This window comes from Siniperca chuatsi, linkage group LG13, assembly GCF_020085105.1.
Source record: "Siniperca chuatsi isolate FFG_IHB_CAS linkage group LG13, ASM2008510v1, whole genome shotgun sequence".
Lineage (NCBI taxonomy): Eukaryota > Metazoa > Chordata > Actinopteri > Centrarchiformes > Sinipercidae > Siniperca > Siniperca chuatsi.
Genome location: NC_058054.1, coordinates 15,222,066 through 15,247,346, shown reverse-complemented (window position 1 = coordinate 15,247,346; position 25,281 = coordinate 15,222,066). Strand labels below are relative to the sequence as shown.

General features: G+C 38.3%; 1 protein-coding gene across 8 annotated transcripts in view; it reads right to left on the bottom strand.

Annotated features, from left to right (window-relative positions):
- Positions 1-25,281, bottom strand: part of tnr (tenascin R (restrictin, janusin)) — a 177,106-nt gene that overhangs the window by 36,727 nt on the left and 115,098 nt on the right. For 6 of the 8 annotated variants that reach the window (XM_044219951.1, XM_044219952.1, XM_044219950.1 and 3 more), the window contains 12 exons: positions 24,159-24,274; positions 20,568-20,718; positions 16,275-16,453; positions 15,826-15,916; positions 15,203-15,303; positions 13,705-13,807; positions 12,835-12,924; positions 11,209-11,342; positions 10,889-11,018; positions 8,175-8,441; positions 3,429-3,548; positions 2,899-3,042 (listed from right to left, as the gene is read on the bottom strand). In XM_044219951.1, coding sequence (XP_044075886.1) covers positions 2,899-3,042; positions 3,429-3,548; positions 8,175-8,441; positions 10,889-11,018; positions 11,209-11,342; positions 12,835-12,924; positions 13,705-13,807; positions 15,203-15,303; positions 15,826-15,916; positions 16,275-16,453; positions 20,568-20,718; positions 24,159-24,274 — 1,626 coding nt within the window. The remainder of the gene's footprint in view (positions 1-2,898; positions 3,043-3,428; positions 3,549-8,174; positions 8,442-10,888; positions 11,019-11,208; positions 11,343-12,834; positions 12,925-13,704; positions 13,808-15,202; positions 15,304-15,825; positions 15,917-16,274; positions 16,454-20,567; positions 20,719-24,158; positions 24,275-25,281) is intronic. The other 2 variants (XM_044219954.1, XM_044219956.1) reach the window with 2 other exon arrangements.

Below are 25,281 nucleotides of genomic sequence, written 5' to 3'. Positions count from 1 at the left end.
GTCAAAAGAGTGCTAACCTGAAAACTGCAGGCTGCTACACACCAAAGACAAGTCCAGCCTAACAAGCCTTGCTGTTGTCTGAAGAAACAGGTTTTAGCAGATCAAAACAAATGCACTCTCTTTTTCCATTTCCTTTTGATTGTATATATATATATATATATATATATATATATATATATATATATATATATATATATATATATATATATATATTCTCTCTTACTCTAAGTTTCTATTTTGCATCTCTTCTTTTTCCAAAGATTTGGAAGAGTAATCCAGTGTTGCCTGGCCAAGTATGTAATGACTTGAATAACGCCGCAATTGCTACTTACTTCACTTCTGTAATCAATTATTGTCAGAGGGGATGAAGAAGCTTCCTGGCAACATGTCCTTTTAGCCATATGTTTCTATTAATTTATAACTGCGTTGGTTCCTGGAAATTTAGATTTTGTGGTAATATTTTAACAAAGCATCCATTTAAAATAGAAGTGTACTCTCCCTCATCGATCTTCTCTTGAGATAGCTTGTAGAAAAAATTAGACAGGTAAGGAGGACTTTAATGGTCTGTCTCCGAACTTCAGTTTTGGGTAGAGTGATACTTTACTAGGGATCCTGACACTTTGCTAATGAGCACCGTTTTTTGCCCTCCATTAAATGGGCCTTCACATAGTCCATTTAGTGTCAACCCTCCCAAATTCATCTTAGATTAGTAGTACCTGCTGTGTTAGCAAAATGAAATATGGCTCCCTGCTTCTTCATCCCCTCTGACAATAATTGATTACAGAAGTGAAGTAAGTAGCAATTGCGGCGTTATTCAAGTCATTACATACTTGGCCAGGCAACACTGGATTACTCTTCCAAATCCCCTGTTTATGTATTGTTGTTGAAAGCAGCATTAAAATGTCCCTGGTTGGGCATTGTGTGATGTGAGGAAAATGTTATTTACCATTTCTAACAAGCTTGACTTTGGAGTTATGTTATTTTCAGGCTATTACAGCCCCAATGGCTCTGCTCATTGTAAGTACACTGGGATTGTTAAAAGGGGAGCTGATAATAAAGAATTGGAGGGGAAGAGCAAGACAGAGATGAGAAAGAGAGTGAAAGAGAGAAAGAGACTCTTTTAGCTTCTTTTATCTCATTAGATTCTTGAACCTGGCGGCTCCTGGTGAATCAGGACTCATTGGCATGCAAACACACCTTCTGCTCTCCTCTTCTCTCTCCTATCCTCTCTCACTTTTTCCTCTCTCACACACTGAAGATTATGCATACAGCAGTGGGGGAGTGTGTTAATCTTACGTTAGTGGAATTCTTTCACAGAGAAGAGCGGTGCCCATATTTACATGCATGTGTGTGTGTGCAAGTGAGGTTTTATGTTTTCCTAACTTATGTTTTAGTGCTAAGAGTCTGAAAGCAAGAGCGCTAGAGGGTTCTCACCTATAATGACGAATCTGGAAGAAATAGGGAGGAGAGAGACACAGAGAGAGAAGATTAAAGAAAGAAGCAAGCAATGGATGAAGCAGAAGGGAAATAGAGAGAGGACAGAAAGATGGAGGATGGAGGAGCCAAGGATACTGTGAGAGACAGAGAGAGGCGTAGCAATACAGAAGGATAGAGGTGAGGTACTAGTATAAAGAGTTAAGCGAAGGAGGTAAGCAGAGAGATAGAGGAGAGTGAGATGGAGTTGGGAGTAGGTTACCAATTACTGGGTCTTGGAGTGGACAGTTTCATCTATTGCAGCAGCAAAGACTGCACCTCCTGCAATGTCAGCTGTACCCTTAGATTTTGTCTGACGTCTGTGTGTATGTGTCTGTTGCTCTTTTTAGCACACATCCCACCAACACACAGCTGTAAATTGTTGAGGGAAGAACAATTGGTCTAAAAGTCTAGCAGAGGAAGGAGAATCCTTCATTCATTTTACATGGCAACACTTGTGTCCCCCTGCCGCCTACTCACAGCAGGACGTTTATCAAAGAGTTGAAGGAATGGAAAGGAGTGAGGAATGTGGTTTTTAATGCAATGTGATTTCTTATTGTACAAGAGCAGTACATTACTAAAGCACATCAAAAGTACATCACATCGTTTAGCCAGGATACGTACACTCAGTTGCCAGTTTATTAGGTACAGCTAGCTAAAACTAATGCAGTCTACTACAACAGTCCTGCAATAAATCCTACCTTCATGACGGTTATAATGTTCAGTTTTAGTTGAAACTATTTTAGAGAGTTGTTGATTCAACTTTATAATTTTTTTGCAGGCTGCAGTTTGTGGTGCTGTTGAATTGTATTGCATTATACTGACCTCTCTGTATAATACAAGACACTGCACACAGAATGGGTGCATTTGCCTTGCAGTGGTTGTTATAACTAGCCATTAAACCAAGATACCCCAGAAGTAGGTAAGTAGGTAGCCTCCCAACCAACTGCCCCTACTGCCAATACAACAGAGGTGTTTTTCTAATCAAAGCATGTTATCTTCTAACCTGCTTCAGTCCATTGTTGTGTGACTGACAAAGGGCCCATGAAGAGATCTGAGACAGTATTTTGTTTTTCTGTTGCTGCACTGTGCTGATGTAGCGTGGTCCAGACCTCTAAAATCATCAACCACATCTTCATGCAATTCATTCATTCATGAGAAATAGCAACAGAAAAACGGCAACGAGTGTGAATGACATGGACACAGCTGCACAGATTGTTCTAAGTCGACTTACAGAAATATTAACCCTTAAAGTGACACTTCCATCTTTGCGAAAAACAAAGATCTTAACTGCTTTGAGCAACTGCTATTGAAAATCCCCCCCCGTTATCATTGCAAGTGTAGTTTGTTTGGTCGCATTGTTCTTGTTATTTGCTTCTTTTATGTTCTAAACAGTCCTAATAATGTTTCCTTATCAACTCCTACCTGTGAAGACAGAGGTGCTGACCACTTTGCTCTCCTGACTCCCTCTGACAGCGTTGAGGCTGATCTCATATTCTGTAGCAGGAAACAGGCTGGACAAGGTGTAGTTGGTCACATCGCTGTCAATCACCACACTGTCCACTCGACCTGCAGGACACACCAGAGAGAGACCAACATCAGAACTGTTGCCGTCACTCTGAGCTTACATTTCTTTATGTACAGGGTATACTGCTTAGCCAACTGGTGTGCGTTTTGCATCACAGAGTAAATATTCAATCAATACAGAATTTTAATAATAAATTCAATTAAACATCACTGATAAAATGTTACAATTAATTAGGTATAACAGGGTGTGTAACACGGTTCCCTGCTACAAAATATCTTACATCAGAGAGAGACTGCTATACCAAATGCCATGTTCATTGAACTGTAACATTAAAATGCAGTGTGCCGGCGTGTATTCTCATATAATAAATACCATGTTATTATAATGCAATGAAGACAGATGTTACAGTACGTAAAGAATATGCTACCTCTTGCTGACTGGTAGGACAGCTTATAGTATTCAAATGGAGCCAGTGGTTTGATCCAAGAGATAGTCACTGCGTCTTCGGTCACATCTGACACCGTCATCTCTTTTGGTGGGTCCATGCCTAGAAGGGAGATGATGGGTGGGGAGGTGTTAGCAAAGGATCAAAATGGTCCACAGTGAACAACATGGCAGAAGGTTTCAAATGATGTTTATTCTGATCCTGGAAGTACAAGGAGGGCATTATGTGGTATATTATGAAGCAAGTTCAGGAATTTACATAAAAATCTAAAAGAATCAGTGTCCTTGAAAGCCCAAGCATTTCAGTAATCTTTGCTTTGTCCATTTTTAATCTCCTCTTCATTGTATTTACATTAACAGACCTGTCCTTGGTCGGTGAAAGCATTTTTAATGTAAATTAGGAAAATAAATAAACACCATCAAAAGATATTCCAGGAGAAATCTAGCTCCATCCAGCTATAAGAACACAATGGGCAGTATTAGCATTGAGACTGAGCAGGGCTTATTCAAAGGAGATTTCACCCCCCTGCTGACAATTTGTTTTATGTGCCTCCTGAGACTATCAAGCTGCCATGGAAAAGGTTATAGTGAAAACAATGTGAGCAAGCAATTAAAATGATGAAAGGTCCTTAGCTACAAGAGAAAAAAAATAGAGGGATAAAGAAAGTTAGAGAGGAGGGTAGAAAAAGACAAAAACGAGGAGGAGGAGATTAAGAGATCACTTCCATCTCTTGGTGTAGACAAGGGGCGAAACAGGCAGCGCTTGTAAACCAACTGCTCCACTCCTGCTTTCCTGCTTTGAAAAGAACAATGGCTATTATTTACAAGCAGAGGGGGCAATTTATAACTCTTGGTCTTGAACTAATTTAAATTCCACTTGTATGACATACAATAGTATCATTTATATAAGTTATGATTGTTCATGCATGCATATCTTACTAATCCTGTTTGCTTTGGCAAAGGTGGTACCCAAGAATAACGGCTGAAAATTTTTTTTTTTTTGAGAGTCAGATTGGGAAGTTACAGAATAGTTCTGTCAGAGATATCTACTGCTATTTACTATTTCCCCCTGGAAGATCACAATTCAATTTGCACTGTGTAAGTTAATAAATGAATGTGGCCCTCAGGCTGAGCTCTATTAAAGCACTGTTTGAACTGACCATAGCGGCAGAGTGACGATCAGTCTGATAAACCAAACCACCTACTATAACTGTGGTTAAAACATAGGGCGGCAAAAAAAATCTTCAAATTCAAATCTAGCAAATGTCATGTTAAAAGCACACTTAATTATTCAAGGAAAGCCAGAGTGCAGTCTGTAATCAGCGCTCTTATTCAAACATGCAAGATCGAAGCAGGACACTGAAATTACCAGAAATACTGTACATCTGCGGAGGAATCACAGGCCAGATATTCTCTTATATCTCCAAGGTGCCAATTTGGATACTTGCCAGACAAGACAAGAACTTTCCACCCCAGAGGAAATATATGCATTGTCATGCTAATGGAGCAATACCAACATTTAAAGACAATAAAATGATTCTGTTTATTTTAGCTGAAATCAAGTCAAACAAGAGTCTGTAGTCTACAGACCTCCTCTTCTCCTCCCTTATCTGTCTCACACACATGCAAACAAACACCTCTCTCGCTTCCTCTCTCACCCCCGATGTGGTCTGAGATAAGCTGTTCTACCAGATGTCTGTCGTAAAGTTGAAAGTGCATTTCTGAGGAAGTAACACTTTGTATTCTTTCTGTTAACCAAGTGAGTCAGTAATCCAGCTAACATTTCTCAGCACGTGTGTCCTTGATGAATAGCGTAGCCCTAGGAAAAATGAGTGAAATATTAATTCAGGGAGTTAACCGCTTGTTTACCATGTGACAAAATTGACATCTACTAACCAATGGATAGAAATTTCTGTAACAAATAAACTGACTGCATTTTCAAAGTTTATTAGATAAAAAAACTAAGTGTCATTTAACCTTCTGCCACTTTTACTAGAAGCAGTGAACTGATGTTCTGACAGTTAGTAATGTCATGTCAAATGATTGAGTGATCTGCTGAAATAGTTAGTAATGTTTTTTCTTTGAATGCTTTATAACCACTATGCTATTTTTATGTCTCGAATCATGATTGTATGGCCATAGTGATGTTTGAGTGCATGTAAACATTAAATTAAATTCACTAGTCAGGAAAACATGAACAGCAATTTAAAAGTTTCAAACAAAGGAATAGAGTTTTCGACGCTTCCTCCACAGCCAAAACTCTGCCTACTTTGGCTAGCTGACAAAATCAGCTTCACCGATATCTTCTCATCATCTCAAACTCCTTGAGCTCAACATGTTTGCGTTTAGTTTATCCTAGTTTTTCTTAAACGTCTTTCTTTACATTTTTCTTTTCCTTGCCTAAAGTCCACTCACAATTGAACCTTTTTCTTAAACAAGCCGTTGAGTGCCTCAGTGTTAAACTGAAGAGTTATTTCCTTATTATTCGACGATCCTGCACAGCAGACTCACCCTGCACCCAACGCCGGGAAGTCAGCGAGAGCATCTTGTCTCTGCCAGCACTTCAAAACAGTAGACTAAACCATGGTTTTTGCTGTGATCAAGAGTTGGTGTCGAATAAAATAAATTAATTCCCATTTAGAGAAGTTAACTGCCCTAGCGTTAGGTTAGTGTCTGACCGTTTAAGTTTTAATAATCAGATCACATACTCCACTTTACTATTGCCAATAAGATCATCACGTAAGATCTGCTATTCATCTGTTGTGTGTCCTTTATCATATATTCACATTTAATCATTCAATTCAATCATTTCATTTATTCAGTTATTAGGCATTTAGCTATAAATAAATCTCATCATTTATCAGTGAGAAGTTGTCTTTCTTTGAAGCAGAAGACAGAGGTCAATCTAATGAAAAGAATTCCATTCCTTCTTAAGAGACTGATGAATTTAATGATTAATTTGGGTAATTTATTTTCCCTGTTTACAGGGTGGTGTCCCCGAACGAGTTTAACTTAATGATTTTATTTTAAAGGTAGTTGACTTGCTACATCAGTCTCAAAATCCCCGTCCAATTTCACCCTCAAAATCTGCTTATCATCACATGTGGATGAATGTAAAGAGAGAGAGAGAGAGAGAGAGAGAGAGAGAGGGAGAGAGAGAGAGAGAGTGCTTGAAGCTGCCAAGGTATTATATGAAACTGGCATAGTAATCACATGACAGCAAGCAGGTCTCTCTGGGACTGATGCAAAGTTAAAATCTCTATTGTTCAATGCTGACATTCACCTTTTCTCTGTTTGTCTTCAGTCATCTCTTATTTTCTCTTTTGATGATTATGCTATTGTCCTAATTTGTAAAATAAATAAATAAAAAAAATAGACTGAGATTCTCTTTTCTGTCTTGCCCATTGTCTCTCTCTCAAGCTGGTTATTATACTTACCCTCTTCTCATTCATTCTCTTACCAGATATGAATAGCACACTTGTTTCAAAAGAAATATTTCTGAGAGCTCCTTTTCAAAATAAGCCAATTAATGAAAAATTACACGGTAATACTGTATAATATATTAACAAACAAAGAGAAAGGTGTGAAAGGTGGTCATTGCGGCGCAGTCGGAAGAAAAATATTTTAATCAAAAGAAATGGAGAGAAACTGAATAAGCGAGAGGATAAAAGAGAAGACGATAAGAAAAAGAATCAATTCAAATGGAGGGACAGAAAACAGAACACAGTACAAAGCATGAGCAGAGTGCTTCTCTTATACTAAATTTTATAGTAACAGTTTGAGCCCTCACATTACACCTGTCCTCCACCTCTTTCGCCTTTCTCTTCTCTGTCCTTGTCTTTATTAGAGAACCATTTTTTAGTAGTTTCTCAAATATCCCCCAATGTTACGATTGCGTATGAGTTTAGAATAAACATGAAATAACACTGACTCATTATACAGAATGACGTCAGCCATCTGATACCACAGAAGAATAAAACAAGCTAGTCTTTTTGGAACTGTGTCTCTTAAGTCTGGCAAAAAAAAAAAAAGAAAAACCCCCAAGGCAGATTTCTAATTACAAATTCATTCTGCTTTGGTTCTGTGCAAATGAAATGCACAAACAGCATTTTTGCAAATACATATTTCATTTAAAACCACTTTGTATTTCCATTTTTCTGCTTTTTCCTTTCTCACTTTACCTCACACTTGCTATTTCCCCAGTTTTCTTTCTAAAAATACTTCTTTCTTATTTTCAACCTGTTTTTCTCTTTAATCCTAAATGGAATTCAGGGACATTTCCATTGCCACTTGTCTCAATAAACCACAAAAAGAACATTGCAACCCATTCATAAATGTGATCAACATGATTAGAGCTGAAACAATTAGTCAAATTAATTGGTTAGTTGATCGAACAAAAAATTGTTATTTCAACAACTGATTATTATTATTTAAAGACATCACCTTGGGCTTTAGGAAATTGTGATGGATATTTTTCATTGATTTCATTGATTTTTATTTACCAAACGATTAATCTAGAATTTTAATAAACGTTACATGCTTAAACATGATCTTATTTCAAGTTCACAGGCACAAAAAATCCATGCACGCTAACCATGCATAGACAAACAGTAGTATGAACTACGCATAACTACCAAACCACGTGATAAACTTTTCATGTTTATCTATCTTCATCTCTGTCATCCGAGTTACCTTTGACACCACTTTTCCATTAGATCAAGCAGCTCACCTGTAGTGAGTGATGCTGTAATGGGCTCAGAGGTAACATCCCCCTGTATTGTGATTAGACTGATGGTGTACGGAGTGGATGGCAGCAGCCCCTGGACCAGTGACCTCGTCTTGGAGCCGTCTAGTGTCACCTTAGAGGTGTCAGTCCCGTCGGCAGAGCTGTAGCTCAGGATGAAGAGGTCAGCAGGCGGTGCTGGAGCGCTCCAGGCCACTGACACTGAGTCTGATGTCACCTCTGACAAGTAGAGGTGGGTTACGGGCCTAATTCCTGGAGGAACGGGGGTTTAGAGGTCACCGGAGAGTTTTCAAGGACAGGTAAAAAGCCGGCCACAAGCAGGAAACAGCAATGAAAAAAACTACTAAAAACCAGCTGATATTGTTATGGAGATGACAGACAAGCAATTCGGTGATGGATGGAAGCAGTCCTGGGTGGTGTAATAGATCGTTTATAATACAGTTGAGAAAATTAGCCTTGGGTGTATTCTTGATGGGGACGGTGACAGTCAGAGCAGACGACAATCATGTGGAAGTAATGATTTAATTGGTCATAAAAAACTGAGAAACTAATGAGATTATACACCATAAAGATGAAGATGTGATGGGACTGTTCACAATAAGAAAATGGAGAAATGATGATGATAGCAGATGCTGTTGTCAAAATGTATGACCTGGACAGGAGATGATGTAATGAATATGAACCAGTGTAGCAGCTGACACAGCAACAAATGCAAGACAATTTGAATTTAATTAGCCATGTGTGGATGTATAAATAGCAGAGAAGAAGCAGTAAAGCATTGACTACTCCTTTTCTGATTTATTCAGATTAAAGGCATTCTGTGGACTTTTCTTTGTAATCAATCATCATTTGAAACCTGCATTGTTTACACTTGCCTGCATTTATGTTCTTCTCGTCTTTTATTGGTGAATGGCTACCTTTGATAGCGCTACATGCATTACTGCCCTGTGTCAGCAGAAATTTGTATCACATAAACCTCATATTGCTGGTGTGCACGTGTGTCCTTCTATGGAAGCTGATAGAAGACGTGATACAAATAGCACAAGGACACATCCAAATATTGCTCTATAGCACCAATAGAGGTCAAAAACTCCACATAGTACCTTTAAAGAGAAAAGACGATGGCTTTGCTTTAATTATGGATTAAACATTGCAGAGGAAGGAGTGAGTGTCAGTGTAATGTGATGGCCACCCTCTGTAGGTCTTAATGATACTTTTTTATAGCACAGAAGATGTCGATGAACTTTTACAGTAAAGGTCAGTCTACTAGTCAGGAGAAGTGCTACTTGGCCTGTGAAAAAAGCTGTACAATGTCTTCTGTGGCTATGTCGGAGCTTTCTAAAAAACCCTAATGATATTATCTGGGTTATCTTGATTTGGGCTTGGGGACTTAAATATATTATATTATAACAGAAAGCTGTATTAATTACTGGGGGCACAGTTTAAAAGGACATTTACTAGGCAAGAAGGGTCTAACAAAAATATGATGATGATGACAAACTGAAGAACAGATAGTGGTACTCCATAGGCATTCTGGGATTTATATTTGATCATAGTTCAAGATCAAACTTTGGATTATTCACCAGATTTTTTTCCTTATGATGAGTTCATCTGAGCGCAGGCAGACAGATGTTGCCAATATGGCCAAGTGAACGGTGGATGAGAAGATGACAGGTAATGAATTATTTTTCCTCTGATTCTCTTGATCTGTCACTTTATCATTCTCTCATCTCTCCTCTCCGGATGATTAAAATGGTGTTACTAAAGGAGCCACAGATAACAAAAGATGATGAATGCGATGATGATCTCTATGACGACGATGACGGTTATGATGATGACTGCCACGGTGGTCACAGTGAAGAAGAGATGATGATGATGATGAGAGCGGTGAAGAAAAGAATGGCAAAACTGACAGCAGGTAAGCGCATGCCCATCATTATGACACCATCCTTTGTGCAACTGAAAATCACATCAAGCTTTCTGCAAAAATAACAAAGAACCAACAGTGCTGCGTAGACTGACAGGCAATACGACATACAGTTGGTCAGATAGACAAAAGTCTGGAGAAAAGAAGTTTGTTGAGACTGAAATTCTCAGAGAAAGACGCAACATTGAGCAGAGGGAAATGAAGAGCTGCGTAAGCAGACAGCACCAAGTGTGACAGCAAAACTGAGAGAATGTGGTGTTGAAAAGGAATCAGAAGAAACAGAAACACAAATACATTTAGATGCAAAACAGAGGCGCAATTAGGGAACACTTGTAACAAGCTCATTAGCTGACATGAATAATTTACCTCCACTAATTGCTTCTTCAAAGTCTTTTAGGGTCTTCCATTTTCTTTTAGTGTGACTCATCTTACCTGCTGCCACACTTCAGTTCATTATATTCACCATTCGACTTCATTACGCACCACTGTTGTTAAAACTGTTCTCTAGCTTTCTGCAGTAATAGGCTGATCTTTCATGTCTTTGTCTGAGCAGAGAAAACACTCAGGAGTGAATTTATCTTTGTTCTGTCTGATAATTGAGTGGATTAAACAGATGCTGTACCGCAACCTTGATACTCTAGAAATGTTTATATCAAGCTGTTGCAAAGAAAAAGACAAGGGAGGACGGTTGGTATTCAGCTTACAATAATGCTGCACAAAAGTAACACTGGTAACCTGTGAACAGTATTTTAAATGTGACAATTCTCTCTACCTGTGAAGGCATCTATGGTTGCTGCAGTACTCTGCTGTCTTCCTCTGCTTGCTGCTACAGTGATTGTGTACTCAGTCCCAGGCTCAAGGTCCATCAGAGTGGTGGTGGTTACATCTTTAGGCACTGTCAGCTGGAAAAGGAAGACATAGTTAAGCACAAATTGGGATTTCTAAGAACACTTTGAGACTACTTCATAATAAAAGATCATAGCCATGTTGGTCCTTATAAAGATGGGTGTACAGTATACACCAGCATGGCAATTTATATGTGCCATGTTGTATCTGTTATCCATTCAATGTTCATCTGTCCGATTTTTTTACCTCAGTAGTGACACCAGAGGAGGATGTGTAGGTGACCTTGTAATGGTCAATGGGGCCCTGGACCACGCCCCACACCAGAGTGATGGTGTTGTCCGTAGAAGCTGTCACAGTTAGATCCAAGGGCACATCCAGGCCTAATAGAGGGGAAACAAAGTTATAATCTCATGTTACATTGTAGGATGTTTTCTGTTTGTTGCTGTATTGTCTCATCCTCTTAGGTTTCATATTACTGTATTCTGCACAAAAAAAGGAACAAAATGTAATATTGCAAAAAATATTAAACGCTTAGCCGACATAAAACTTGGCATATTGAAGAAGAGAAGATGCAATAAAGGCCGATGAACCAGATTTTTCAAATACACCTTCATGTTGCAGTCCCCTCTTCTGCTTCTGCTGCAGACAAAGCAATCATGTCATGCAGACGCTCACCATTGCATGCCTCCCCTCGACTTTAACGCTCAAAAAAATAAATCCAGACAAGTCCAGACAGGGGCAGTTGTTGCATGTCACATCCTCTTAAATTTTTCCACATAAATTGAGTTTATGGAAACATGTACTGATTCACTGCTTCAGCATTTAATGTCTTCTGTATGCTTATCTACGGTATATCCTCCTCTTTGGTGCAGCATTGACATCAAAAGCAGGACCATTACTGATAAAAAAAAACTTCCAAGAAGTTAATTTCCAAAAGGACCTCTGTATTAACATAACAATTCTGTATTTAATCTTTTTGTATTTGTTGCATTCTTATGTTTGTCCTTTACTTTCCTGCAGCAATGACCCAACTTGCCCACTGGATCATCAATGTTTAATTCTCATCTAATCCTCTACTGCACTGTTTGCCTGAACCCTCAATGTTTTTGGAGCTCCTTGTCAAATTGAGTTTTTCTGGCAAAGTAAAGACAGAAAGAACTTACAGTAACATGAGCACTGCTGTGTGCCGGGCAGACAGGGGGTGTTGTCATATTATTTAAAGCTATTTGAGAGGCTGTGATAGCTGTAGTGCACTTTCAAAGTTCAAAGAGAGTGCAAAAAATAGTGGGGTAGAAAGAACTTGTTCGTAACGCAAATGGAGGCATAATTTTGCAAAGTGCAAAACACCTTCTGCCATTAAAATAATTGCAACTGGAGAAAAGATGTGCTTGACAGTCAATGTGATGGGAAAGATTAGCGAAGCACCTCCACGCACTAACATTTCAAATACAAGGTTAAATGGGGTCTTTTTTTCCTTTCAGCCCAACAACTCAAAACACAATCAAAATTCAAATAGCCGATCAACTACAGAGGTAAAGAGAAGTGCAAAATGGTATGCATTATTACAGCATTAAAATGCTGTGGGAACTTTGACCCAAGCTGGAAATATAAAACAGTCCCACATTGCCCTAAAATAGCACAAATCTTGCCAAAATCTGATTTGCTTAATTTCACTAAAATGACTTTTAATGGTTGGAACAGGAGCACTGACCGACACCAAGAACTGAGAATTACATGTATAATAACAAATGGGCAAACCAGCTTGCTGTGGAGATTTTCAGCACAACGCTGCTGTGATTCACTTAGTTTGTCTTACATGCGTGAGTGGATCACCGGATTTTTACGGTCGAGTATAAACAGTAATTCACTCACCCGTCCTGGCGTTCATTGTTGCTGGTGTACTCTGGTTGCTACCTCTCATGGCAGAAATGCCGATGCCGTACTCTGTGCCTGGCAGCAGGTCTGAGGCACAAAGACAGAGAGAGAACCAGTTAATAATTTAACACACAATATAGTAGAAGAAGAAAAATTTGACAGATTTGTTTTACACTCTCCTTCTTACTCAAAGTGCATGTGAATTAGACTGAGTTTTTCATAACAGCCCAATTAGCTGTACATCGGTGATGAGGTCAAGGCAAATTTACATGTACATCAGTATGATTTCTGAAGCCCGCTTTTTTTTTTGCCAACCGCATAATTGATCAGTGTCAAATGAAATCAGCATGTCCACAGTGAGTTTCTTAAGCTACAGAAATAAAGATGAAGACATGAGCCATGAAAATGAGCAAGAGAGTGACAGAGATTATTATTAGAGAGAGTGGAGGGGGAGAGAAAATGAGAGTGACAGAGAAGGAATGAGAGTGCAGGCAGCATTGATTGCAATGGCCCAACAGAATAACACAAGGACCTTTTGCTTCTATTCTTATGGCGACCATGCCCTTTCCAGCACTATGGCCTTTCAGAAAAAACATACCAGCTGACCCCTCCTTTCTGACAGCCTTTCAATATGCCCGCAGGACAACAAGCATTTCTACAGATACAATCAGTAGCCTGTCAGCCAAGTGTTAGCTCTGGAGATAATCCTGCCATGTAAAACACACAGGCACTTCCCAGCTTCTTCAGTACACATTAGATGCACTGTGATAATAGTGAAGGCATAAGGAAAACACAAGCAAAAGACTCCTACAGATGTGATTATAAATTATTCAGTAAGAAAATTATTCATCACGCCTCCTCACTTACCTGTGAGAGTGGTTTTAGTGGTGGCTCCCTCATTGCGTGGCACAATGACTTTATCATACTGGTCTCCTGCTAAAGTGCTGTATACCACTTGGTAGCCCTCCACCTACATTTATAAATAAACATATTTAAACATTAACACCAAACTGAAGGAAACATTTGAAAGTATTTTTAACAAAATGAAGGAAATACAAGGATATCACGAACAGTCAAAACAGCTTATAATTTTACCCTGCATTACTGATGGTTCATAGAATAAATGGTTTATTTTACATTAGCCCAGTGTGATATTTGGCTCTCTGCAGAATCATGAGGATGAATAAATTTGTAGTGCTAACAGGCATCAAGACAGACTGGCTTCATAAGTCTGGTTGTGTACCTCTGGGAATACCATTGTGATTACTGAGTGAAACAACATGATTTATTACATTTTCATTCAGAGTAAAACATTTGGTGACCACTTGCACCCAGTAAATTTGTTTGCCACATTCCTGTTATTGGTATTTACCAAGCTCACGAAATGCAGACCCACCTGTGTGTGATGATAAAGTGCTCAATACAACAAGACAGAGTTTAGAAAAATAGGAGGAATAAAAAAAATCTGATTTAAGTCAAGTAAGCAGGAAGGGTCAAGGGAGGGTGGATAAAATCAGGGGATTAAGGACAGATTAGTTGTTGTTTTTACAAAAAGGACATAATTAACACATACTCAGTGATATAAGGGGCACCTACGGTTGTGCTGAGATCCTGTAAAAGCTATGACGTATTTCAGGATAGTCCACTACACTTATAAAAAAATTTTCTTTTCAAAGAAGGAGACTCTTATACTGGGAGGTTTAGCATTCCAGTGGTGGAAGAAGTATTCAGAACCTTAACTTAAGTAAAGTTACTTACTGTATATCAGACTATACAAATACTCCATTTCAAGTAAAAGTCTTGCGATAAAAATGTACTTAAGTAAAATGACAAAGGTATACTCTCTGCAAAATAGATAACTTAAAGAATCAAAAGTACTCTTCCAGAGTATTTCATCTATATAATCCCATAAATATATATATTATTGGATTATTTTTACTGATTAATTAACAGGTAAGCAGCATTTTCATGTTGTAGCATGCTAATATGGAGTTCATTTTAGCTAGTTTATATTATGTTGGGTGATTTAATCTATTACATTGAATAATATTCTATATGCTCATCATCATATGTAAAATCTTAATCTCCAAAGTAGCTAAAATTATCAAATAAATGTAGTGTAGTATAAAGTACTATAAAATTGAAATAATAAAGTAAAGTATAAAGACCACAAAACTGTACTTAGGTACAATACTTGAGTAAATGTACTTAGTTACTTTTCACCACTGACAGCTTCATATTACTTGCAAACTTCCTCGTACTTTTGTAACTGCTCAGAGTACCAGATCGACATTTAAATGATCACTCAAAACGGCTATAAAACAAAATCCTGAAAATCAACTGCTAATGCTATTTGTCTAATTACCTCAGCCTCACTGTTCTCCCATTCAAGCTCCAGGGTGGTGGAGGTCTTGGACACGAGCCGCAAGTTCTTTGGGGCATCGATCTCTGAGAAGAACGATAAAGCTGACAATGTTGGGGACACTGAGACCAATTCTCAGGGATTGTGAAAAAGCAAACATCAGCGGTTTAAACATCATCAGACATAGATAGAGTTAGTGTCCAACTGTTAATTACTATAGTTGATCTGCATGTAAGATGATATAATTTACTATGCATCAACATCAGTTGCAACACACATCCATTTGTAATCATTTAATATGTAAATAAATATTTAATAATTTAACAAATAAGCAGATTTTACTTTATTTGAATAATCCCGAATTTGATTTTCTGACATCATATGCATACATTTTAATTTGTTGTTTGCACTCAAAACAAATTAGGATAATGTTTCCACAAATAATTTACTTTCTTCTGCACAAATGACAGCAAAAATTACCCTGAACAGATGTTCACTACCATATCCAATATAGATAAGCAGTATGGTATGCATTACGCCATATGTCATCAGCTGTTCTATCCTCAGAGGCAGGCACAGGATCACACAAACCACTATCGCCACATCTGTTTGCTGTCAGACCTCACCGGTAGTAAATTCAGTGGAAATAGATCCGCTCTCATTTCCTTTCCTCACACCGCTCACAGACACCTCGTAACGCGAGCCAGGACGCAGAACCTGTGGAACAAAAAAACAAAACAAAAACAGGGACAGTTTAGTCTATTTAATCTCTTTGCATGGATTTTTTCGTTTGTTTTTGTTTTATCTCCAGACACAGAAGGCAGGCAGACTATGAGATTAGATAATTTAACAAGCATGAAAAGCGTATACACACACACACACACACACACACACACTATACTTGTGAGTACAATGAAATAAGCCCAAAGACAACTCTCAACCCAAAGATAAAAGGTTTAAGTTGTGAGGACTGACTTTTCTGTCCCCAGATGGCAGGTGAGTCCACACATGTGTCTGTATGATCAGATTTGTGACATCACAGCATGATGAATTGCACACACACCCCACCACTCACCTGCAGGGAGTATTGGCTGAGTGTGGGCTGGAGGCGGAAGGTGGTCCGTGGACCCTCTCCTCCCACCAGGCCATAACGCAACACGATCTGATCAATCTTTGCTTTTGGTGGTATCCACTCCACAAACGCTACGGTGTCTGACACATCCCGCACAATCAGCTGTGTGGGGCCATCAATCACTGTAAAACAAAGAAAGAAAGAAGCATAATTATTGAATGTCCTGTTGCTATTGTTACAAACAAAGCAGAGTCACTAGGGTGTGTTCACTTTGTCAACCTTGCCATCTATTGCTGCACTACTTTTTGGCTTGGTCTAGGTATTGCTTGACATTTTTATTGCCAATTTAACACCTGATATTTGGTTAGATACCAAAACATAACTTTTTAGATAACTTGCTCTTAGGTAGGAATGCAATTTACCCTTATTATTAGAATAATCTGCTGATGATTTTCTCGATTCATTATTTGGCCAATAAAACTTAAAAAAAAATAGTAAAAAATGCCCATGACAATTTCCTGAAGCCCAAGGTGATGTCATCAAATTTCTTATTTTGTCCAAGCAACACTCCAAAACCCAAGATATTCAATTTACTCTGACATAAGACATTGTTCTCATCACAGGCGTCAGAAGAGTACAAGTTACAAGTTTTGACCTCTAATCTTCGGAGATTGTCTCATTTGAATACATTTTTGAGGCCCAAAGATGTAAAATCATCTGATGTTTTACAAGAAAATAAGAAAGTAAGAATTTTATTTTATGTAGCAGAACTATCCCGTTAAAAATCTTGTCAACCCAGATTTATGTTGTGATCCACTGGGTTGGGAATCACTGACATTAGATCAAAAAGCAACAAATCCTCCCATTTGAGTGGCTGGAACTAGCGAATGTTTGGCATTTTTGCTGCTTAAAAATGGACTTAAAAGTTGAATTCATTATCAAAAACATTTTTTTTTGTCAATCAAGTAATTGATTAATCAAATAATGTTTCAGCTCTAAAGGAATTCAAATATATTTGTGTACAAAATCCCATTTTTCTTTCAACAAAAGAAGCTAAACTTCTCAAAAGCTGAATGTTGTCTAACCACAAGCAGCTGTACAAGAACTAAATAAAACATACATACATACATACAGTCTTGGCCAAATTATGATTACATTATACAAAATCAAAGAATAAGTAAACAAGATTCCTAATCTGACCAGACATTTGATGTACTATATTCACAGGGAAGCTAAAATGGAAAACTTATCAGACCTGACTGACACACGCTGAGACAATAGGCTTTATCTGTGCAAGGTGTAAAACATAAGCCATGATTCAAGTCTCTCCATGCTGATTGCTGGAAAACATCACTTATTAGGTGTGAAGAGATGAAAACACATAACACATGATGAGGAAAACCCATTTCAGAATGTTTGACACAAGAGGTCTGCAACAGCGATGCGTTTGTGCATCCCTGTGACAAATCCAACCACCACGATAAGGTGACGATTCTCGGAAAGGTGCCTGATCTGAACCTGAGTGGTGCTTTTGTTATTGGGCTTCTGTGTTAGTCGTTGTTCTGTGTTTGGCCATAACAAACATGTTCGAGTATAGGGTGATTCATAAGTGTACTTGGTACCAGAACACCTTAGGCAAAGAGCGATGATTGACTTTGTGGTCGTATCATCAGATCTGCGACCGTATGTCTAGGACACTCAGGTGAAGAGAGGAGCAGAGCTGTCATCTGATCATCAACTGGTGGTGAGTTGGATCTGATGGTGGGGGAGACTGCCGGACAGACCTGGTAAACCCAAACGTGTAGTGAGGGTAAAGTGGGAACGTCTGACTGAGGACCATGTCCACGAGGTCTTTAGACCCAGAACACGCTGGAGAGATTATATATCTCATCTGTCTTGGGAACGCCTCGGGATGCGCCAGGAGGAGCTGGAAAATGTTGCTGGGGAGAGGCACGCCTGGACTACCTTGCTTAGCCTGCAGCCACAGTGACCCAGCCCCGGATAATCAGCAGAAAACGGATGGATGGATGACAAAAGAGGGATTCACTGATCATTTGCTCTGCACGTTCTCATTGTTAGAGCATCAATGCCAATATAAAAGAATTTAAAGTCAAGGTAATGTGTTGTTAAAGAATGCGATAATTAGCACTCTATTTCATTAAACTGTTAATTACTTCTTTCCAATTTTGATCTCTAAATTAAAAGTTTTCTTGATGATTTCTACTGCAGTTAAATGAGGCTGAAAGCTATAACCTAAATGACATTTATGCGTTTATGAAGAGATATTTGAATAATTATCCAATTAAGTTTGAAAAAGCTGAAAAACATCATTTAATGTTGAGTAACTGACCAAAATAGCATGAGACAATTCTTAGTTCAACATACATGTTTTAAACTGATCGCACCATACTATGCTGTGATGTATTCTTTATTGATGGCCCCAGGGGGGAACATATGTAAATGACACAATTCACATAGTGAGCGACAGAGGACCATACTGTCCTTTAAAGTCTTTCTTCAAGCTTTTGAGATCTAAATAAGTCCCAGTCTCAGGCTTGATATATTGCAGGTCCACCCAGATCCTTGATGTATTAGAAATTGGCCCCTTGGGTCTCCTCCTAGAAAACATCCTGAGGAAGACGGTTGCTGAGAACCAGTTCTCACATCAGCTGTCCTCTCCCTCTGGTTTTCCTCAGACTCCTCATTGCGTTGCCTTCGTCTCCGAGGAAGGCTAAATCTTTGTTATAAATAATTGAATAACTTCAAATTTGTCTTTTCCTCTTTCTTTATCCAATTAGGTGTCCTGCAGTGGGCCGCCGTGAAAAATTAATGAGTGCCATGAATTATTAATCGTTACTTAATTACAACCCACGAAATGAACAAAGACTTGACAGGAAATTGATGGTGTTTTGACTGCAGACATCAGAGTTTGAATTGTTATGGACGAGGTTTGAATTGGATGTATTACAGCTGTCCAAGTAGTGTCAGCTGGGTGAGGAGTGGGGGCAATACCTCAGTGAGGTTTACATCAGGGACATAAATGGTGGCAGACCAACAAATATGTCAAGGTGACACTCACTGTTTATGCCAGGGTATTTAGCTGTGTGTGTGTGTGTGTGTGGCAGAACTTGAAAGTGCAGGGAATAATATGCTATATGCATTTGGTACTGAAATGATAAGTTGATTTATTGACAGAAAATTAGTTGCTGACAGTTATAATCATTGCTTAAGCATTTAAGCCTTTTTTTGAGGAAAAATATTTGCTTCTTCCAGCTACTCAAATATAATAAATAACATATCATTGCAAATTGAACATCTTTGGGTTTTGGACTGTTGATTTGACAAAACAAGCAACTTTAAGATGTCACCTTGGGTTTATTTGGCAGATTTATCTAATAAAAATAACTGTTAGTTGCAATGCTACTCACATTTATTCTAAATATGAAATTACCTTTTTTGGTAATATACAGTATATGCGTGTGTTTAAAAATAGCAGTGACTGGTTGGCTGTATGCTTCCTCCTCAGGCCACACATTTGCAACTCATCTTAAAGTCCCTGGAAACTTGGTTTCAAATCTTCAGTATTTCTGTATTGCATTAAATGTTTCTGACTAAATTAGCAACAATAAAAGTTAAAGTTGATTCTATTTGCTAATTTATTAAGGGTTTAACATCTTTAAAATCTGAGCTAATGTGTTTCATAAGGACTGTGTGGGCATGGTTTGATCAGGTTTGATTGACAGTGGCCTGGCAACACAAGCAAACAACTGTAATCACATTTTGATTCAAATATTGCTAAATCCTGACTGGTGCACCGAAGTACATGACATCATCTTTCTCCAACTGAATAACACCCACTTCAAACCAGTGAGAGAACAGACAAAATGCAAATACAGAAATCTGTCATGTGAAATAACCAAAAGTGTTCTAACTTTGGCAAACACGTTAGTGTTTAAGTGGGACCCATCGTTCAGAGCAAAAAGCTGATTGAAAAATATAGGCTTTCAGGAACCTAAATGTTATATTTTGGTAATACCATAACAGTAATAAATGGTACATTTTAGTTCTTTGACTGCACACAAGCTTGCATTTTACCCATGTGCTGTAATGGACTACTGTGGGAAAAAGTTGGTATGAAAATAGTATACTAATTCAAAAATTCTAATTCAAGAACTTCCTTTAATCTGACTACAATGGGACAGAGAGGTGAATGTATTTTACTTTATGCATTTATATGACTGATGACATCATATCCTAATGTCAAGGTTTATCTTTACAGTTTCCATTAATACATACATGTTGTGACAGTAGCAGTGACTGGCTGGCTTCGACCCTGGTCTCGGAGTGCCACCAGGTTAACAGTATACTCCTCCCCTGGTCTCAAACCAGTCTGCACAAAGGAAGTGATGGTGCTGGGCAGTTGTGCAGTCATCCCTCCATCATTGTCCTGGGAAAAAAACAGACATAGAAGTGATGAGATCAAAAGAGACTGGAGCTCATGTCTGTTGCATATTGTTTGCATATTTTGAGTAAATGTCAGCTACTGTGTGGCTTAAACTTCTTCTCTCAGTGGTGATAAGGGATCTGGCAGATAAAAGACTATCCTCACCAGTAAGACATAAACTTGACTTAAGTGAAAAGTGACTTACGCAGTAGACTTTCTGAACTGTATACAGCCTTTTTCTTTTGACTTATTTGTAAACTTTTGGATGGTTTAGCACATTAAATTCCCAAACTGTGTTGCTTAGCAAAAATGGGTATGTATGCTACAGTGATATTTCTCGGGACATATTCTGCAGAGGCAGCACTGTACATTTCCAAAGGCCTGTCACTCATCCATATGGAGCCCCTGATATTCCCAGCTGTTCTCAGAGAGCCAGTGTTGCACATGCACTTCCTGCCGACAGACAGATGTTACACCTACTGCTGCTCCAAGATCCCCAAAAGCCTGCGCTATGAAGGCTCGTATTAAAACAGAACATATAACAGCTTGCTACTTTCCTAAATCAAAACCGTAATTAGAGATGTAATCCATTTAATCACCTCAACTAAATTACCAGGGTGGGCAGTAACACACAACAGTAATGTTCCAATAACAATGGTGTTCAATCTCAATACAGTTAAAGACAGTTAAATGAAGGTAATGCTAAATTATGCTAAATAAATCACCATAACAGTATATCCCACTCCCATCTCCTGTGTCAGTTTGCTCGTAATTAGTCATCATTCTCTCTGCCAACAAGGTCGCTTAGATGAGGAATGACAAAAGAGATTTTTTTTGTCCTTGCGGAGGTATTTTTATCACTTTCATTTTATTGAGCCAAAGAGTGACAAGAATGTAGGACTGTTTGATTGCCCATTAATGCTTCTTGGTTATTTATTATTTTATTTTATTTAGTTCTTCAGGTAAGACAGCAAGTCAATTTATATGTCTATCAAAAAAAAGTGGCAAGATGTGGTTCTAAAAATCTTTCTAATCTTACTTACTAATCTTATTATTCATAGAAAGAAATATAATGATTATAGATGTGAAATGTACTGCAGCCATGATTAATGTCATAATAACTTTACTGCAAAAAAAGCAAATGAATCAGATTTTTTACAATTATTTTGTCTCCAAAATAACAATTGCAAAGTAAGAAAGTCCAAATATTTCTATCATGTTCTCAGTCAAGCAACCACATGCCGACACCAAATTACAAACAGCTGGAATATATACAGGGATACAAATGTACCCATTTTTCATCTCTAGACATCTTAGAGGCAGACTTCTCAAAACCAGGGCAAATAAAACATGGCTAGATAATACTAGAGGTAAGTGAGAAAATACGTTTTCATAATTTAGGTTCACTGATAGACAAATTCTACATTTTTAAATTTCTTATACCTATATATAATGTATTACAAGCAGTTTGGAGTGCAAAGGGTTTTCCTCTCACTTAATCACATGATTCCTTCAACAAGATGGAGCTTCAGAGGCTCAAATGAGCAAGAAACATTGATTTATACTTGTTTGTGGAATCTGGCTGGCACTGTCTCATCTTCCCAGGAGTGAAGAAGTGAATCAGTGCAATTTGAACAGTGTTATAGCCACAGGCATGATTTAACATCATTTCATGTAGTTCATGTAGGCATTATATGAACAAATGCTTTATGTGAAGAGAATACTGCAGATTTGCACAGCCTCATCATATGTCCTGAACTTTGAGCGTTGACCATTTGATGAGTATTCAACATAAATCACAATGCTAAGATACTTCAGGGAAATCCTAATTATGCATGGTCGTGTGTGTTTCTGTGTGTGTGTGAATTTCATTTCAAAAGAAAGCTACAGCAGCTTGTCCAACAATCAAACAAAATGTTTTTGAAGAGGGAGCTTCCGGGAGCTCTGATGTCCTTTTTGAAAAAGTTACATAAATGATATTAATCAATACTGAGAAAATGTCTTATGGCAGTATATTATTCTAATAATACTGGAACTAATACAAAATGACAATAACACTAGTAATACTAGTACAGTTCTACTGGCAGCATAGTGCTTGACTGATTGCTTTACAGCTTCATCAACTTATTACAAAAAAAGCCCAAAATACAACATATTAGATGGTGTGGTAGGTGTGCTACAACAACACTGGCAGTATGGTATTTTATTGGAATGTCAGATATATACTGTAGTTGTTTCTAACAGTGTTAATGTCAGGTGTCGGAGCTCACCCTCTCTCTCTCTGTTTCCTTTTTACAGCATAGTGAGTTCTGTGTTTGTTCGCATAGGCCAAGGCTTTCATGCCTACTTCCATTACAAGATTGTCAAAATTCACAATCCCCATTGCTGGATTAAATCCACAGGGGGTGGGACTGCCAACTCATAATATGATTTCCCCTGTGGCTGGAGCGAGGGAGGGAAAGCGAGGAAAGATAGAGGGAAGAACATATACAGAAAGGGACGGAGAGGAAGAGAGAAGTGAAGGAGAAAGAGAGGGATGGAGGGTACCTTTGGGGGAAGAGAGGAAAGGGTTGGAGATCTCAACCAAGAGGTGGTGGATGCAAAGTAAAAACGAGATTAGGAGGAAAGGGTGGGGGGATGGAAAGTGCTAGAAGAAGAGAGACGGCGAAGAGACATGGAAGATTGGATAGAAAGAGGGCTAAAAGCAATAAAATAAAATTAGGTAGCCCACTGCTTTTTCCATTCAGAAACTTTATATCCTTTAAAGGGCTTGAAATAAACAAAAAAAAAAAAAAAGCATTTTAACATCAGATTTTAGGCTAGGACTAGGGCCGGACCAAAGGATATCTCCCCCTGAGAACACCTTAAAGGGGAAAACCAATTACTGTGAGAGGGCACGAGATTAGAGTGCCTAGAGTACCTGAGTTTACAGCGGAAATTAGAAAGAGAAAGGTTTTTGCCTTCTGGCTTTGAACCTGGCCCTGCTATGGTTTTACGAAGGGTTATTCTGGAAAAGGGTTTAATAGCTCATCCACCTAATAGCCAATAAGCTTAAGACAATCCGCTTGTCTAATTTGGTATGGGCTTCAAGATGAGCAAACCGGCAAGAAAGCCTAAATCCATCAAGTTATTTCCCTTCCTGTTTCTGCACAGAAATTCAAAGTCATTTAGAGATTGGTATTGGTGAGATATGAATAGAATTCTTTTCAATCAAGAATATTTTGTTCGGTCAACAAGCAAAATGAAAAAACAACACTGTTGTGTGTGTAAGTCTTTTTCTTTTTGCTGATGATTCATTAAAAGCATAAAAAGTCGGCCTTTTTTCCTTCTTTTCTTCTCACACACAAGGACAGTGCAGTTGTCTTCCAGCATGCTGTAGTGCAGTCTTACATTGGGATTGACAGCGAACACATACACTGAGTGTTCACACAGCTTTACTCTACCTTGGGGATGAAGCTGATCTCCCATCCATCGAAGGAATAGTAGAACGGTTGCCACTGGACCTCCACTGACGTCTCTGTGATGGATTTAAAGACTAAACCATCCGGATTGGAGAGATCTGGGGAGGTAGCCAGAGACATATTATTGTTCTTCAGTGACCCACACAGCCCATAAATCACTACTCCATCTCGTGCTGAAGATGTCCAATGCTGAACCTTTCTCTTTTACATTTCTTTCTTGGTTCTGTTCTCTCAGTCTTAATTAATTTTCTTTCTTTGGATCATGAGGGATGCTGCACTAAAGCCATCTATTCTACATGATTTTTATTAATCACAAGATGTCATTTCTGTTCAAAAAGATTTAAAACATGCATACCTGCTTCATAAGACACAATGAAAAGATTTGTTTTTTTCAAATTGGATATGCAATGATTTCGACAGTACTGATGATAGTTATATAAACCCTTGCAAGATTAGTTCCTTGATTCAAGACAAATAACCGTAGCCAATACTTGATTTAGTAAAATACTAATTACTTATTTTCACAAGCAGCTGTGTCCTCATAAATCTTTTCAGAAATACTACATTTCATAATTACGTTTTGCAAAGACAACCCAACAAATCATATCAGTGAAAAACGGTTGCATCAAGCCTAATTGCCCTAAATTGACTTTATTACTCTGAATTCTGAAATCACTGAAATTAAATTAATTTATCTGTGAAATGGAGGATAATTTTACCAGCTAAGACTGAACTAATGGCAACACTATGTATGTACCCAGCTGATGTACAGTGGATACAATATTCTGTTTGCCATTGAAAACAGGCTATTACTTATTAAGGGGTTCAGTGAGTTTGCAGACTTCTGATAAGCATGGAAGCAACTAGTATGTTTCTCTGTTAGGTCTGACGACCTGGCATTAACACCGGCCAGGGGGTACACATTCAGAAGGTATTCATGTTTGTGTGTGTATGTGTATTGGAGTGTGAGTGACACTAAGCATGTGGGGGAACGAAGGAATCACAAACAGTTAGCACAGAGGACCAGGTGGTGTTCTCACTCTATTGACACTGAGAAACATCTTGGGGAGGATTTAACAAAAAACAAAGTGAGAGACAGGGTGTG